We start from the raw sequence: 17,578 nt of genomic DNA on the forward strand, positions 1-17,578 counted from the left end.
AGTAAGGAATATAAATGCACATTGGCAACTTAAACTGGTGTAAAGGATCCTCCAGTACAGTCTGGGTTGAGTTAAACAGTACAGACATGCAAAAACATGAGTATGGTTCTGTAAAGCTTCTGTCTCGGTTCACAGGTGGAATGCATCTGGAATGATGAATTTGTGGACAGTGGTGGAATGTAGTACTACATTTATTTGCACTTAAGTATGAAATTGAGGTACTTGTACTTTACTTAAGTCTACTCTTTTCATGCCACATTATACTCCTACTTCACTACATTTACTACTACAGAAATATTAACCTTTTTACTTCACTTCATTTCTCCAATAACTTAAATTACTATCATTACTTTACCAATTAAGATTTGTAAAATGTGATGTTTACATATAAATTAGTTGACCCAGAAGTTTATAGTCCAGCTGCCATGATTAGTCAAATCATCAATTGGCTGACTGACAGAAAATTAACGAGCCACTATTTTTCATAAACATTTAAGCCATTTTCTATTTTTTTTTTTTTTTTAAATTGAGTTTTGGGGCTGTTGTATTTGTTTGTTTGCTCTTTTTTTAAAGGATTTTCTGCATAGGGTTATTTTCCTTTTAATATTATCAGTACTGTTCAACTCCTGATTACACTCACTTACTTTAACCCTTTGAAACCTGAGCACATTAGTTTGATTTCTCAATAATAAAAATAAAAAAGTGGGGGAAGATGGCAACTTAGCAAGAAATGTCCCACAAATTATGAAAAATTAGTAAAAGAAAATGACTGGAAAATTAGTTTTTAAAAAGGGGGACAGGGGAAAGGGCAAAAAAAAAAAAAAAGAAAAATACTTATAATAATAAATATATTATTAGATATATTAGATTATGTTATGTGACAAAAATTTATACATATTAGGCTTGCAAAAAATAAGCACTTTCCTTAATCGATTAATTGGTAAAATGAACATTCAATTAATTGATTGCTTGTTTCAAACAGTACAAAATGTTTTTTATCCTCAGTCAAAGCTTACAGCTTATATTGCATATATTTTGAAAGCATTTCATAGCCTATTGATTTATAGATTAAATTTCACATGTTCAACTAAATTCTTAACACTTCCTTGTTTTTATTATCATTATTATACTTTTTTGTATTTTTTCCTATTGTTATTTTCATTCTACTTTTTTTCTACTTTTTTTTTTTAAAAAAAAACAAACAAAACAAAACTACTTTCTTGTTCATATTTGGGCCACAGGACACATTAACGCAGCAGTTGTTTCTGTCAAATTATAATGAGTCAAGAAACGAAACCACATTCCTCCTCCTATAATTAACATTATTTAGCAACATAAGACTAATTAAAAAAGATCGTTGTAGTTGTTTGACGCTAATAATGCAGAACAGTCAGTATCGTTTCTCTTGTGTAATAAAGTGTACTGATAGGACTATGTACACAGGGGCTTCTCGACAGGACTGTGGTTATTTTAACGCCGCCTACTGCAGGGAAATCGAAACCTAAGTGTGGAATAAAACCTTGTGAAAGTCTCCCATTTTGCATCAGTCTTAAACGCACTCCCTGCAGCTCCGCAAACCTGCGTTATTCTGTCACGGACAATGGCTCTTAATCAGCAGTCACCTTTTTATAACCCAGTAAGTCTTTCCTTGTCATTGTTTTCCTGGGAATAGTTATGATGGTTGGTGTGAGGGCTGCTCGTCCTTTACGGTGTTATTTCAGGTCCGTTAGCCTACTCACAGGATTTAGAGGAGCCGCGCGAACTTTTACGCATCACCGGGAGCTGCTGTTTGATTGGATTTTAGGTATATGAATAATAGCACTAATTCGTGTTAATAGTACGTCATTCACTTGTTCACTTGTTTACCTTTTAATAATCATTCCGTAATACTGAGGAGCAGTGTGCGGGCCGTTATTTTACAAGACAGTCTTCTGCTGCTTCCTGATTCTGTCTGTGGCACTGACAGACACCTGAGAGGAGGAAACATGCAGCAGCTTTCACACAGATTAACATTTTGTTTTCAGTGTAGTGTTTGAGAGAAGTCGTGTTGAAGATCGTTTCCCCGTTGATATGTGTTTCCCCTTATCTAAACCAGATCTAAAACCTTAGTTTTTAATGGTTTGATACTTAGGATTTTCTCACAACCCCAAGTGTGTTTTAAAGACTTCAGCGCTCATTTTTACTTGAAGCACTCATGATTCTACTTCAGATTATTTTTTATCTTGTAGCCTATTTATCTATGCTCTATTTCCCACACTCCCCCTCTTTTTTATGAAATATTAATATTACATATTTTATGTCTTGCTATATTTTAGGCTATATTATTTTAAATAGTCATTTTTAATACTACAACTTTGATTAATGCACCAAAACAATCTCTAATCCCCCCCTGAGAGAGCGAGAGCGAGAGAGAGAGAGAGAGAGAGAGAGAGAGAGAGGGAGAGGGAGAGAGGATGACATGCAGCAAAGGGCTAAGAAGCAACCCCGCTGTGGCGAGGACATTGCCTTTAGAGCCCAGGGCGCCCCACACTATCCATTTATTATCAGTTAGTATAAATATTTAAGTATTTTATCAGTTAATATATAAATATCAGTTATTATATTAAAATATATTTACGTATATTATTGGTTAGAATGAAAATCAGCTATTAATCTGTTATGACATGCTGTTTGTAGAGAATCCCCTTCACTGGATCCATCCATGGCGGCCTGCAGGAGGGGAAGTCCATCAGCGTTAGTGGTCGAGTCCTGCCTGGAGCAGACAGGTCAGACTGCTCTCCATCATTTCATCTCTCTGTTCTTAGTCCTAATGTTTGGTGGCAGTCACGTACAAAATGTAACATTTCCTAAAAAAAAATAAGAAAAACAAACAAAAAACCCACTCATTTATCTGCCAGAAAAATAATTATTAAGAGAAATATTTCTGATACAGCTGTACTGTATATTTTTTAAAGATTTCTTACACCCCTCAACCCTTTAAAACCTGTGCAAATTAGCTTGATTTCTTCAAAAACATGGGAAGAAGGCAATGAGCAGCTTAAGAAGAAATGACCCAAAAATGAGCAAGAAACAATCAAAAGTACAAGAAAACTTATTAATTTACAGAAAATGCCAAGTTTACAGATTAGTTTAAAAAAAGAGTTAAAAGAAAACAAAACAAAACAAATTTTTAAAAAAAACAAGGAAATTACCTGGGAAAAGTCCTTTAAAAATTCTAATAATTTTGTAACATAAGTTGTAATATGTAATTGTGATAACTATGAATATAGCTTTTCCTATATATAATTTTTCTTTTTCTCCTTGGATTTTTTAAACCTGCTAATGTCTTGCATTTTGTTAAACATTTATTGGCAAGTCCGTTGTAGCCTATTTCTCAAGAAATTGCATCAATTTGCTCAGGGTTCAAAGGGTTAAATACTTGTGAAAGGCATTAGAAAGCAGCACATGAAAAGTAACATTGCCCCAGGTTTCAAAGGGTTAAAATCAAGTATCCATTGGTAGAAACCTCAGGAAAAGCAACTGAGGAGAAATGGATGTCTCTCTGTCACTGTAGTTTATGTATTTTATCATAGTGGTATATCAGATATATGTATGCTGGGCTACTCAGAACGGGTTTCTGGGCTGGATTTGGCCTGTAGTCCGCCAACTGATTCGGCCTGATTTATAACATCCTTATCAGTTCACTGTCTATGAAGCAGCTCCTGTCTTTGTACCCAATGACATCATAAATTAGAGTTTTAGCACTCTAGTTTTTGGATTTGTGAGAGAGTTTGTTGATTTTTTTAGTCTTAGACCATAGGAATAACATATATGAAATTTAAAAAATGGACGTAGTTCCCTTTCAGGTAGGGGTTGAGTGTCTCTGGTCTCACAGTGGGTAAAATACATGCCTTTATGTTTATGTTGTTAATAATTTCATTTCATTCTGACTTGTTTAGGTGTTTATTTAATATTAAGACACATTGTGCACAATGAATTCCATTCATTTTCAGTTGAGACCTTTTTTTTTTTTTTTTTACAAAATAAAGTCCTTTGGTAGTAATTTTAATTTCATTGTGGTTTTGTAATGAATGTAAGTTTATTACACATTTACAGAATCCTAAGTTTTCTTGTAAACTATGTTATAGGTGGCTAACATTTATTGGTTCTCATAAAAACACATTGGGCCTCATGCAAGAAACTATATATCGTATCCAGGATTTGTTCTTATTTTGTTAGTAACCATTGATTTTTGGGATTAACCAATGTTTTCTTATTTTTACTTTTCTCCTAGGTAGAGAACATTTTATGAGTGGTCCAGAGTACTCGTATCAAGATAAGAGAAAAACATTTTCAAAATGCACTAATTTTAATTAATTTATATAATCAAATTTAAATAATGTTTTAGATGAATTAGAATGACTCGATTATTAAATTTCAGGGGTAAAGGGATTCTGCTATACTCAGTCTGTTGATCCCAATTACTGTAATTTCATTTACTGATCATCCCTCTGCAGTCCAGAGCTGAACTATAATCAAGTGCATTTGCTCAAGTACTGTGCTCAAGTACAAATCTGAGGTTACTTGATTATCTTCGTCTCGTACCACTTTTCACTTCTACCCCACTACACTTCAGAGATAAATAATGTACTTTTTTACGCCACTACTTTTATTAGATAACTACTTTACAAATTAAGATTTTTGCACACAAATAAAATATATATATAACAGTTGGTTGATTTATTATGCACAGTAATGATTATTTCGACCAATACAGATAAACCGATAATTTCCAGATTCTCATGGCCGAAAGATACTGATAATCGATAATTTCCTTTTGTTTGTTTTTCATTACCTGAGGGTATGAAAGGCTGAGATGTAGTGAATACAGATGAATTTAATTAGTGCATTTTCAGAATAAAAACAACATTTTAGACAGAAAGATGGGAAAATCGCATTTTTGTAAAGGAAAGTCATTTTCAAGAGCAAAATCAACTTCATTTCTATATTTTTTGTTGTTGTTTTTCTCCCTCTTATTTTCTTATGTCAACCTCAATTGAACAAAAATAATGCCAAAAATAATATTCTGTTTGAGTTATAGTAGAACTATAGAGTGGAACATTCCCCAAAATGTCAGGAAGCACCACAGCTACAAAACAGTCTTTAAGTAGGCCTAACTCCTTTGTTGTGATCTCTGCATATTTGCATGTTCTTCTGCTTGTTGTTGGAAGGAATCAAACATCAGATATCAATTTATTCTGTAAACATAACTGAGCTGGAAACACACTACACCTGAATTCACACCGCAAGCAGTGTGTCCTCTCGTCATATCACCATAACACACACACGGAGCAGTAGGAGGGAGGGGGGAGACACTGGCCTGACGCCCACTAACAGCGGTGTTACTGTGGTGTTACAGCGGTTACTGTGAGCAGTGAGCATGGTAATAAATGACAGTATATTTCATCCTTGTTCCCTGTTGATCTAAATAAGTCGCTAAATGTTTCTAATTTTTTTAAAAAACAATGCTGCTGGGAGAGTCCGAAAAGCCGCTAAATAGCAATAAAGTTTGCACGTTAGTAGTCGTCTCCTCCCATCACCCTGGGACCTCAGAACGTCTTGTTCGTTTGTTTTTTGGACGTGGAAATGTTGTTTGATAGCATAACATCCGTAACAGTGTCCCCTACACTACAGTGAAAACACAGGTCGACGGAAAATCTCATCAATGGCGGGGAAAGAGTTAAATAAAAAAAAAAGAAAGAAAAAGAAACAATGGGGGAAACCCTGCTGCTGACTGTGATGACATGTTTTGGACTGATCTGATAGGTGCAGAAGTTTGATGTCACATGCAGCATAATGCAGTGTGTGTAGTACTGGTGGAGTGAAACCATGGCAAACGGGCCGTCACTATGCGATCCGTTCCCCCTGCTCGATCTGTTCCCCGCATGCGCAAGCAGTCCACCATCTTGGAAAGCTCCCTATGGCAGCCTCACTTTGACAAACAGGTGCATCAGTACCTGATCCGTGCCTCCAAACCGTGAATATTTATGGGGAGAGCCATTATGCTTGAAAAATGGTGTCCATACTAAGAGAGCTTGTCTCAGGAAAAAATGAAGAGTATGAAAAGCAAAATGTGCATAGAATATAACTGATTATTGATCAATGAAAACAACTTGTGATTAAAAAGATGTTTGCAAATGAGGAGTTTCACAGCAATTATTTGATAATAAGAATTGATTATAATGATATATACAATTAATAACTTATTGATATTATATTTATTTTATATATTGACAGTACAGCAGCAACTGCTTGGCCAATTTGGCATTTTCTGGGTGCTTTTGGAGGTTATTGAGGATACTGAATCAATTTCTGATATTTTCAAAATGTATGGTTTAAACCAGAACTCTGCATATTCTAACTGTTGGGCTAATTTGGATTATTTTTTACTCAATTTAGACATTTTAGAGAACAAAATGAATTGCCTGTATTAGACAGGTAGCTTACTCTTTATTATGTATTTGAAACAACTGAAATAACTTTAAATCAGTTATAAACTGGACTATATTTATAAACACATAAATAGAACATAGTCTACATTTCAGTCTTCTTCCTCTGTCTCTGTGACTCCGCAACTGACAAGTTCCCTTTTTTTCTTAAAACTTTATTTACACCAAAGAGGTGTAACAATAATATTCATGCAAAATACACAAAAGAATAGTACAATGTTTGAACAAGCCAGGGGTCTGATGTCCATAGGTCTTAGTCTATCTCTGCAGAAGTAGTTAGTTTGACTACGCATGTGTACATCGGATCTGGCAGGGTATTAAACATGATAAAACACCTGTTTGTCAAAGTGAGGCTGGAGCTGTCCAAGATGGCGGACTGCTTGTGCAAGTGGGGAACGGATTGGGTACTGACAGGGGCGAATTCAAAGTAATTTATGCTTATTATTATCGTTTCTATTTATTGGCCAAATATTGTATTATTGGAATTATCGGTATGACATCATAAGTCCCATTATCGGGCTGCTAATTTTCATGCATCCCTATTTATTAGAAAATTAGTTCGCAACAATTTCTTCTGTGTTAGTCATTTTTCATGCAAAAAAACCCCCAAAAACATTTCATGGTTCCAGATCTCATTCATACTGTATGTAAAAGGCAATGCTGCTTTTTCTTTTGAATATTTAATTAGTTTTTTAGTAAATTTTATTTAAATCTTGCATGTGTACTTTTCTGTTAATATTTAAATTATCTTCCTGAAATTTATTTTGTTTAAGTTTATTAAACAGAAATCAGTTTCACTACTGCAAAAGTTCTTCTTACAGCCTTTTTTGGAGTCGTTGCACATGGCACAAAAGTTGCCCTTATAATTTGGTGGTTAAGAATGTTTGGTGCATCTGGAGTTGACTTCTCTTATATTTTTTAATTAAAGAAAAGATATAAGATAAATTGTAGAGAATGTTGTTGTATGAGGCCCGTTGTGTGTGTCCTTAAAACACGTTATACATGTTGAATAAATTTGCTTCCCCCCGAAACATTTGCAACTCTGCTGACAAGTCAATCTAAAGTCATCTACTCACTTGTTCTGGAAGTTTTGACAGTATCATATGGTCTTTAGTTGCAAATGAACAACCAACATACATGCTTTCATTATATAGACCATAATAAACAAAATTACAGGGATGCATCAAAACATTGCTCCATAGTGACATCAGTGGTCAGATCTTTTTAGGGTACCTTAAGATTGTTTGGGTCGATTCATTATTTTGTAACTCGCAGCAAAAAGCCATATTTTGGGCTTTTATACACAATTCCTTTCATAAAAAGTAGGACTAAGACAGTTTCTTGTACACCATCAAATGATTTGTGTTTATTTCCAGGTTCCATGTGAATTTGCAGTGTGGTTCCAGGACCAATGCGGACATCGCTCTCCACATCAACCCACGCTATGACAGCCGCCCTGGTTATGTGGTTACCAACACCTTTCAGCACAGCAGCTGGGGCACTGAAGAGAGGAAGCACAACTCGCCATTCCCTGCTGGCTCGCCCTTCAGCCTCTACATCACAGTCTCGAGGGACTCCTACCAGGTCTGTAGGAACAAAACTAATGACAGCTAATATTCTGGCAGATTTACACAGAAGAAATTAAGATAGAAATTAAATTCAGGAAGATTTTATTTCACTACACCAACAAATACTGTGTCTTTAAAAAATTATTTAAAAAGTACATAAATATATTTTCAACACACATTTAATATTCTGTTTTAGATTTCTTTTTTTAAATAGGCAGATAAAAAAATATGCTCATGCAGAAATATTTTTCCGTTAGACACAAAATTAGACACAAATAAAAAATAAAACTATATATTTTCTCTCTCCAGCTGAACGTCAATGGTAACCACTTCATGGAGTACAGACACCGTATCCCCTTTCACCAGGTGGACACCATCTCAATAGGCGGGAAAGTAGAAATTTCCTCTATTGCCTTCCAGAACTCTATGGTGAGTATGCTACCAGAATTATGTATGATATCCATTGTGTTTTGTACTTGACATCAATGCTCTCATTACAAATAACCCCAAACTTAATAAATAAATCAACATGTGAACAGTATAACATAAGGATAAAGTAGATTAAACTGTTTTTGTTTTGTCTTCACTTTCTTGGACAGCCGGCATTTCCTGCTCACCCTGCATTTCCTTCACATGCCTACCCCTCCCAGGCTGGCTTTCCTGCTTTTCCAGGGTTTCCGTCACAGCCTGGATTTCCACCTCAGCCTGGATTTCCAGCCCAGCCTGGATTCCCCGCACAGCCTGGATTTCCTCCTGTAATGCCTGTGAGTATCAGGCAGGATGGACATTTTGCAGAGCTGCTCTGGGGCAACAAGAACAGTAGTAGTGAAGTTTAGGGGTCTGTTAGCACAAATTGCAAGACAAACAGATACATTATTCACTTAAACCTTATGCTTCTAGATGGTTTTGGTTTCATTTGTCTAGATTTGAGCTATTTTTGTCTTATTTCTAAATCCATGGATAATGAAAATTCATTTTTATGTGGCAAAAATAGAAAATATTTCATTCTGACATTTACGTATACTGTTATTCTAGGTTGGCTTGTTAGTCATCTTAATTTTCATAGCCATTTTAAACTACATATATCATAGTTATGTTACTGTTTACTGTTTTGAAGCTTCCAGTTTTGCATTTTGGGTGTCACCATCTTGGAATTTTAGAATGAAAGAAAGACACTTGCTAGTTTGGTTAGCACAGTGCACGGTTAGCTATGATAATGCTACTAATTTTCGACAGGCTTAAGACTATTTATTTCACTAACTGCAAAAACTGAATATCCAACTCTATAGAAGGGTTTTTAATACAACCAAATGCTGAACTAAAATGACAAGAACCATTTTTGGGAAAAATTTATTTGACTTGTACTTTAAGTTTTTAGTTTGAGGCGGGGTTTATGACCAATACTGCAGCCAGCCACCCGGGAGTGAACAAGATGTTTTTGCCCTCAGTTTTGGGGAGCTGTCATGTCTTCCATCTTTTTAGACAGTCTGTGGGCTTACACCTAGGGATCGAACCACTGACCTTCGACCCACTCTGCCTCTGAGCCACAGCCAACTTAGGTATTAGCTGTGTTCGATATAAACGTGAGTTATTAAAAATGTTTTTACTTCCCCCACAGCTGTCATTAATGTTGAAATTTACTATAGAGACCACATCCATTTTTTTACCACGCTGTAAACATATTAATTTCTTTTGTTACATTGGGTATTTTGAACATGGGGTCTATGGGGCTTGACTCACTTTTGGAGCCAGCCTCAAGTGGCCCGTTAGAGGAACTGCAGTTTTCCACACATCCATATTAGCTTCATTTTTCAGCTCCGGAGGTTGCTGCTTAGTCTACATATAGTAAAAAAGCTTGTTAGCTTGTCTGCTGACTCTTCAGCTGTGTTCCAAATTTATACCACATAATTCTGTACAGCTCTACATAGTTATTGTCATTATATGCTGCTTTAGCAATTGTTATCCAAAATATTTAACATACAGGAAAGGATACAATACATGCCACATCAGATGTCAGAGTGAGAGCAAGCATAGACTGTAAATAAATATGGATGACACGCCCCCTCCCCTCGCTATGATGAAGTAAGGTTAAAATATCGAGGATGTGGGTGCTGCTATCTTGCAAGGGTGATGTCAGAGTGTGCGCAGTAGTGATATCTGCTGTGGGGGAATTCCCGCCAAAACATCTGTCCGACCAATCATGAGCAGTTCCATTGAATGCGAGCGCATGGATTGGCTGTCATAGCTGTCAATCATGGTGGAAAAGTCCCCTTTTGTATACTTTACTAACTCATTAAAACCAAACCTCTTTTTTTTTAAATACATTTTATTTATACAATTTTCAATAAAACAAACAAACATTATAACAAGTAAATACAACAGAGAGAATACCAAAAGTTAGCAAAAATAAAAATAGACTGCCAGCACTCAGTCAAACCAAAGAAAATAAAAGAGACCAGTACCAAAAGGGATCAAGGCAGGCCCCGTGCAAGCTAGGATAGCAAAGTTCCTGGGTGTGAATACAAAAAACAGTACAGTTCAACTGAGGAAGACAATCAATTCACAGATTGGGATCTCTTCCTCCTGATATGTTCTATGAAAGGACCCCAAATATTATTAAACTTGGCATCAGTGTCTGACAGAGTGTACTGAATCTGCTCAAGATGAAGACAAGAAACCAAATAAAATCGAATTTATCATAAAAACGGATCACTTGAACAAACATCAGGGTGATGAGAACTACCTTCAATGACGGAAACCATCCTTGGGAAAAATTCATTTGGCGTGTACTTTGAGTTTTTAGTTTGACCTATGTCCATTCACTAGCATGGAGGGGCAGACTTTATAACCTATACTCCAGACAGACACCAAGAGGCGATCCAGATTGAAAAGCTACACTTTGGGGGAGCTGTCACGTTGTCCATCTTTATATACAGTCTATGAGAGTGAGTGGCAGTTAGACTCCAAAATGAGACAGTAAAATGTCTGTTTATCTCTCTGGAGCTGTGTAACCACCGCCCACAATTTGATTAAACGATCAGCACAATGTGAGCCACTTCATTTCCTCTGTGCACTGCATTATGAGGTGTTCATTCATTCCCACTCAAAAATCCACTGTATTTAGTAAACATACTGTGTATTATGTTTTTATTTACTTAATCACTGAGCACACAACATAATCAAAACCTGCTTAGAGTCTGTTTTTCTGGTATGGATTTGAGTCACTAAAGACCATAAGGGCGGGTACACAGAACCCTACATTGGGCATATGGTTTGAGATGGCCACACTGGAGGATAGAGTGAAAAGCCATCATAACGAGAGGAGACATGATAACATGACATCATGACATGATAATGCTTAAATGTGGAAACACAGCAAACATTTTCAGAGGAACTCTCCTGAAAGTTCTCATAGTGTTGCACTCGGTTGATCACACAAAAGGGAACAGAAATAGTTGTGTCAGGAATGAAAAACTCCTGTCTCTCTTCTGCACAGCTTCATTGCATGAAGTGTGTTCATTTGAGAATGCCAGTTTCAGAAACTTACAGAAATTGAAAGTGTTGGGGGGAGGGGGTTCATGAAGCTATTTGACCATCACAAACAGTGGTAGCTTCACACTTCCCCCCTAAAAAAGATTCTTCACAAGGCAGTCAGCCAAGATGTTTTGCAGTATATTACTACTTCCTGAAGAGGGGGCATCAGCAGCACATGCTACATTTCAGGTTGCATTCCTGCAGAAGCAAGCTCTTGAGCATTACACACTGCCTTAAAGTAGATCTTTGATCGACTTTCAAATGTGTTTTATTTGAAAATATTGACATATAACCATGGAAATGAACAAAAGTGCTCTCATCTTTGAACTATAAATGAACGATACCATTTGTTAAGTTAACTGGATTAAAACAAGGATGGATTATGATTGTATTTGTATAATTAATTTTCACTTTTCCTTCTCTGCACAGGCTGTTCCATATAAGAGCATCATTAGTGGTGGACTTCAGCATGGCAGGACCATCACTATCCAGGGGACTGTTAACCCAAACGCCACAAGGTCTGACTTCTTTACCAATCTTTGCTGGATTTTCTCTGAAACCAACATTGTTGAAAGAAAACAACATGACATTTACACCTCAAGACCAAGGACTGTGTCTGTAGAGTAGTTGAGAAAATACAGACCAACATAAATACACACTGATTGCAAAAAATGAATTATTTTCCATATACTACATGTTAATTTGATTTTCTTTTTATCATCACGTCCTAGTATATGTCAATGATTAGCAGCAACATTGATTTTTAGACATCAGTATTTTTTGTGCAGCGTCAAATGCCCACACTCATACCACTCTGAGCACAAAATGTGATTTTCAAAATCAGGCTGTAAAATATATCATACATTAATATGATATCATACTTTCACTGAGTTTGGACCCCTTTGAATTTTTGTTGAATACCCCTGCTCTAGATAATCAAATGACGTGCTGTGAACTCTTTCCACTGTCTGCAACTTCAATATGCTGAGTCATGAAACAAATCAAATACTACCCAGGCTTAAGTGGATACAACATGTAGGATAAAGATTGTCTGACATGGTGATGTTCTGTAATTTCTCTGCATTAACCTCAGTATCTGGTAAATGTGGTCTACTCTTTTCATGTCAGGACTGACTGAGTGGATCTTAAATTATGGACCGTGCCTTTGGTTCAGTTTTTCTGTGGCAGGGTTTGTCCTCCAAACAGCAGCTTGCAGTTGTTTCCTCATTCTAATAACAAGTGTTGCCAGTTTCTCCACTTTTACTGAAGTAGCTGCCCACAGAGAGAAACTCTCAAACTCACAGATGGTGTGTGCAGTTCTACTACATGTGTGCCCTCCTGTTAGGTGATTTTATTCATAAAGAGTTTCCCAATAGATTATATCGGTATATATATGGTATTTATACAACAGTTAGTTACGACCAAGAAATTTGATTGGTCAAGAGGCATTCCATGAGTGCTGATGTAGGAGTGCAACATCACTGGGACCGTTAACTTTTAACTCTGCATGTATCACTCTGAGAGCGGAAACACGCTGGAGCGACGAACTGTCAGATCAGATTAACTCATCTGAATCTCACAAGCTGCCATAGTGTCTGTCAGACTCTGATTTCATTGAAAACAGAGATAAATGTTCATGGTACTAAACAGCAGGTCTGTGCAGAACATTAAGACCGAGCTAACACAGATTAGCAAGCAGCGTGCAGGAAAAAGTTTATGTGTTGCTAGGCAACAGCTATCACATCCAGAGGTTGTGGAACTATTTGTGTTGTCGGAGCCAAAAAATTCATTAATTTAAACAAACAAATCATAATCTGTTATCGTTTGTTACTAATAACAAATAAAAGACGCTTGTAGAACTATTGTATAAAAGTAATATCACACTCAAGGTTGTGTTGTGCTGTATATCATCACGGCTGTGATTATTTTCGGCTGAATCACAGCCGTGATATATACAGCACATCACTCAATCTGGTGTGATATTGCTTAAATCAAGATGGATATTGAAATAGAAAACTACAAATATGAGTGCCTCAAGATATGGCATAGCTCATCAAGCACATTATATATACATATTTACGGTACATTTCATACAACTCCCAACAAACTGTTTAAACCTTTGTGCAATTCCTTTCAAGGAGGCAATGAGCAACTTTGTAGGAAAAAAAATAGGGAAAATGTATCCATCCATCCATCCATCCATCCATCCAAAAGTTTGGGGCCTCACAAGAGACAGATAATAAAATAATGGTCAGAACTGAAGCAGCAAAGGTTGAGGCAATCTGACTTTTATTCCCTAGTTTGGATCAAGCTTTAAACATACTGGTTAAATAACAATATTTCAAACTGAGAGTCCAGTTTGTAATGCAGATTTGTGTAATAAATGCATCTTATCATCAGGAGCACTCTCTTAGACTTGAAAATGCTCCTGCACAACTAGTGAAACCATGAAACAACTGTTTTCAGCAGTGAACTAGTAGTTCCCATGGCAGGTAACCTGAGCTTTCTCTGTAAAACTGATGCAGTTCATCTTTACAAACTTAAATATATGAAGGCATGCATGCAGGACGCTCGGTGTCATGTTGTTCTTATTGTTTCCTCTGTGTTTCCTCTCAGGTTCGCTGTGAATCTTAACCATTTGTCTGGCATTGCTCTACATTACAATCCACGTTTCAGCGAGAACTGTGTGGTTCGAAACACCAAGCAGAGTGAGCAGTGGGGCGCTGAGGAGCGTGGCGGAGCGATGCCGTTCCGCCGGGGACAGCCATTCACGGTACCACTGCACACACTTCACTGACAGCACACACTGAGCAGGTGGAGGTGGAACATACTGGCAATAGGCTTGCATTTAAGAATGGATTCCAAGACAGTTTGTATTTGTCATTGTATCTTCAACATTGAACTATGTGCATCATTAACCCTTTAACACCTGGATTGACATTTTTTCGTGCTGCATTCAGATGCCTTTCACAAGTATTTAACCTTTGAAAAGTGAGCACATTGGTTTGATTTCTTAAAAAACAAAAAACAAAAAGGCAATGAGCAGCTTGTTGTGAAATGTCCCACAAATTTGAAAACAAAAAAATCTGTAAAAGGTTATGAAAAATGACCTGAAAATTAGCTGTAAAAAAAGAAACAGAGAAAATAATTAGAAAATTATCAAATAACTGGGGAAAATGTATTTTTTTAAATCTATATTTATAATTATATATTTAAAAATACATTTCCCCCAGTTATTTGAATTATAATGTTATTTTTTTATTTACTATTATTATTATTTATGTTTTTTTCGAACTTTTTCCCTGGTCATTTTCTGTTTTTGTTCTTAACCAGTTTTATTAATTTCTCACAGTTTTTTTGGGTCATTTTAAGTTAAGTTGCACATCGCTTTCTTTCCATGGGAAGAAAATCAAGCCACTTTACTCAGGTTCCTAAGGTTTAAACGAACATTTACTTTAGAAAAAATGGGCCATTTAAAAAATATTAAGATGTTAAATCTCTCAAACTCAGAGTTCATAAGTCTGAGCATGAGGTCGCTTAATTTATGTCAAAATTCTGAGCACAAAATAAGAAATCTGATTATACTGTATATTTATTTAGAATTGTGACTTGGTTATCTGTAGTTCCTCTGCTATAGACTAAATGTCAGTGTGATATACAAAAGAGAGGAAATCATAACTGCAATCATGTCCTTAAGAAGGAGTCCGATGTGTCTAAAGGACTGTTTTTTACACGACCGTACTGGTGGTAGCTTTGGCTGGAGCTTTGGCCATTCTTGTGAATGGGATATCTCAAGAATGCCTTCAGGGAATTTCCTAAAATTTGGCACAACCAACTACTTGGAATCAACGATGAACTTATTATATTTTCTTGATCACAGGTAAAAGTTATTGTGCCTTTGTGTGTCTCATTCTTGTGAATGCAATACCTCAAGAACACCTTCAAGGAATTATTTTCAAATTTGGAACAAAGGTTCACCTGGACTCAACAATGAAATGATTAGAATTTCGTGGTCAAAGGTCAAGGTCAATGTTAACTCAACTGTGTCATTCTTGTGAACACGATATATCAAGAGTACCTTCAGGGATTTTTTTCAGATTTGGCACAAACGTTTGCTTGGGCTAAACAGATAAGAATCTGGCATTCAGAGGTCAAAGTCAGTGTGACCTTGCATTCATCTCATTCTTGTGTATGCAATATCTCAAGAGTTCATCTTATTCTTGTGTATGCAATTTCTCAAGAGGGTCTTGAAGGAGTTTCCTTAAATTTCGCACAAACGTTCACTTGGACGCAAGCATCAGCTTAGTAGAATTAAGTGGTCAAAGGTCAAGGTCACTGTGACCACTGTGACAATAACTCAAAAGTTTATATGCTGATGATGACAAAATTTCACATGAATGTCTAATAGGATAAAATGATGAAGTGATGACATTTATATTCAAGAGGTCACCTTCATTGTGACATCATGATGTTCTGCAAAAACACTTTTCTGGTCATTATTTAACATCATATCTCAGGAAAAGAAGGGAGAGATTTGGTCATATACTGAATTGGTGACACTAATCTGTAAACTGTGCTGATTACATAGTTCTTCTGTGCTGCCGGGCAGAAAATATGTGTGAATCATCCACAGACATAGATGTAAACTGTAACTGCAAATTGACTGGTTCATGGAAGCAATGCACATTCTATTTCTTTTTTCTTTTGCTGACAGCATTATTTAACAGATATTCTTAGCAAATATATTACGCCATCTTGAAACAAGATTACACGTTTGTAGTGGTGTCTTCTATCAATATTTCCAAGTTTCATTTGGAGAGATAATTTTCTTTTGTGATCCACTACTTTCCAGACCTGATCCAGCCATGTTTTAAAGGCCCTCTGTGTGAGACCTTGGTGACTCCTAGTGGAAATATCAAAAAACACAAGTTTGTTAGTTTTAGTTATTGCAGAGACTCTTCAAAATATGTGACGGCAAATGCCCTTTTCTTTTTCAGTTGACCATCTGCTGTGAGAATCAGTCCTTCAGGATTGTGGTCAATGGGATGCAGACACACACCTACAGGCATCGTTTCACTCCCATCCAACACATCAGCACCCTGGAGATCGATGGAGACATCAGTCTGACCTATGTGGTGGTGTAGACATCCACCACCTGTAGATTCTCCTCACATCTCACACACCATAATAACCAATCAATTTATCATCAGTTCTTGCTTATTGATTGTTTTTGAGTATTTACTGGAAATTTTTATATTTACTTCCTGCGTATTCATCCTTCAAATTATTATTCTCATTTTAATATTTTTATACTGGAAAGGTGGTTTATGAAGGAAAAATCAACTAACATTCATCAGGCCAGTCATTTCAAAAGTGAAGGTCATTCTATGGGGCCGCTAGTGGTTCAGTGGATAGAGCAGGCGCCCCATGTATGAAGGCAATGTCCTTGCTGCGGTAGCTGTGGGTCTGACTCCAACTCACAGCCCTTTGCTGCATGTTGTCCCCTTTCTCTTCCCCATTCATGCTGTCACTCTGTCCTATCCAATAAAGGCAAATACCTTATGATGCACTGCAACTACACAAAAAATAGATTGTCTTTTATTTCTGTTTTTTCTGTCAGTGGATTTGCTGCAGTCTGTATGAATGCAGTGTAGCTTTTTACAGAAGATGAGTTCCTAACCTGTGTGCATTATAATAATCTTGTTTTGTCTTTGACCCAGTTTTTCTTAAAGTTAACCTTATCTTAAACTTTACTGGAGGCTTGGTATGACAGCCCAAGATTATATATAAACATGACTGTGAGGCTGCACTGAGGCACAGTGGAGCCTTTAGCTAAATGCTAAGGGACTGTTATTTATGGGAGGGGAGGGAGTGTGCAAAATGCTGGCGACCCTTTAAACATTTTTTAAGCACAGGGGAAGGAGTTGCGTTTCAGACTGAGCTTAGGGGAAGGCACATTTACCTTTAAATGGACATATTTTGTATTTA

General features: G+C 36.5%; 1 protein-coding gene across 1 annotated transcript; it reads left to right on the forward strand.

The window, feature by feature from the left end:
- Positions 1 to 1,549: 1,549 nt before the first annotated feature.
- On the forward strand, positions 1,550 to 17,168 carry LOC121943751 (galectin-9-like). The gene is made up of 8 exons (XM_042487357.1): positions 1,550 to 1,636; positions 2,677 to 2,765; positions 7,865 to 8,072; positions 8,366 to 8,485; positions 8,656 to 8,820; positions 12,020 to 12,108; positions 14,207 to 14,363; positions 16,588 to 17,168. The coding sequence occupies exons 1-8, from the start codon at positions 1,601 to 1,603 to the stop codon at positions 16,732 to 16,734; spliced, it is 1,011 nt and encodes a 336-aa protein (XP_042343291.1). The 5' UTR covers positions 1,550 to 1,600; the 3' UTR covers positions 16,735 to 17,168.
- The last annotated feature ends 410 nt before the right edge of the window (positions 17,169 to 17,578 follow it).

The sequence above is a fragment of the Plectropomus leopardus genome, chromosome 5 (assembly GCF_008729295.1).
Source record: "Plectropomus leopardus isolate mb chromosome 5, YSFRI_Pleo_2.0, whole genome shotgun sequence".
NCBI classification, from domain to species: Eukaryota; Metazoa; Chordata; class Actinopteri; order Perciformes; family Serranidae; genus Plectropomus; species Plectropomus leopardus.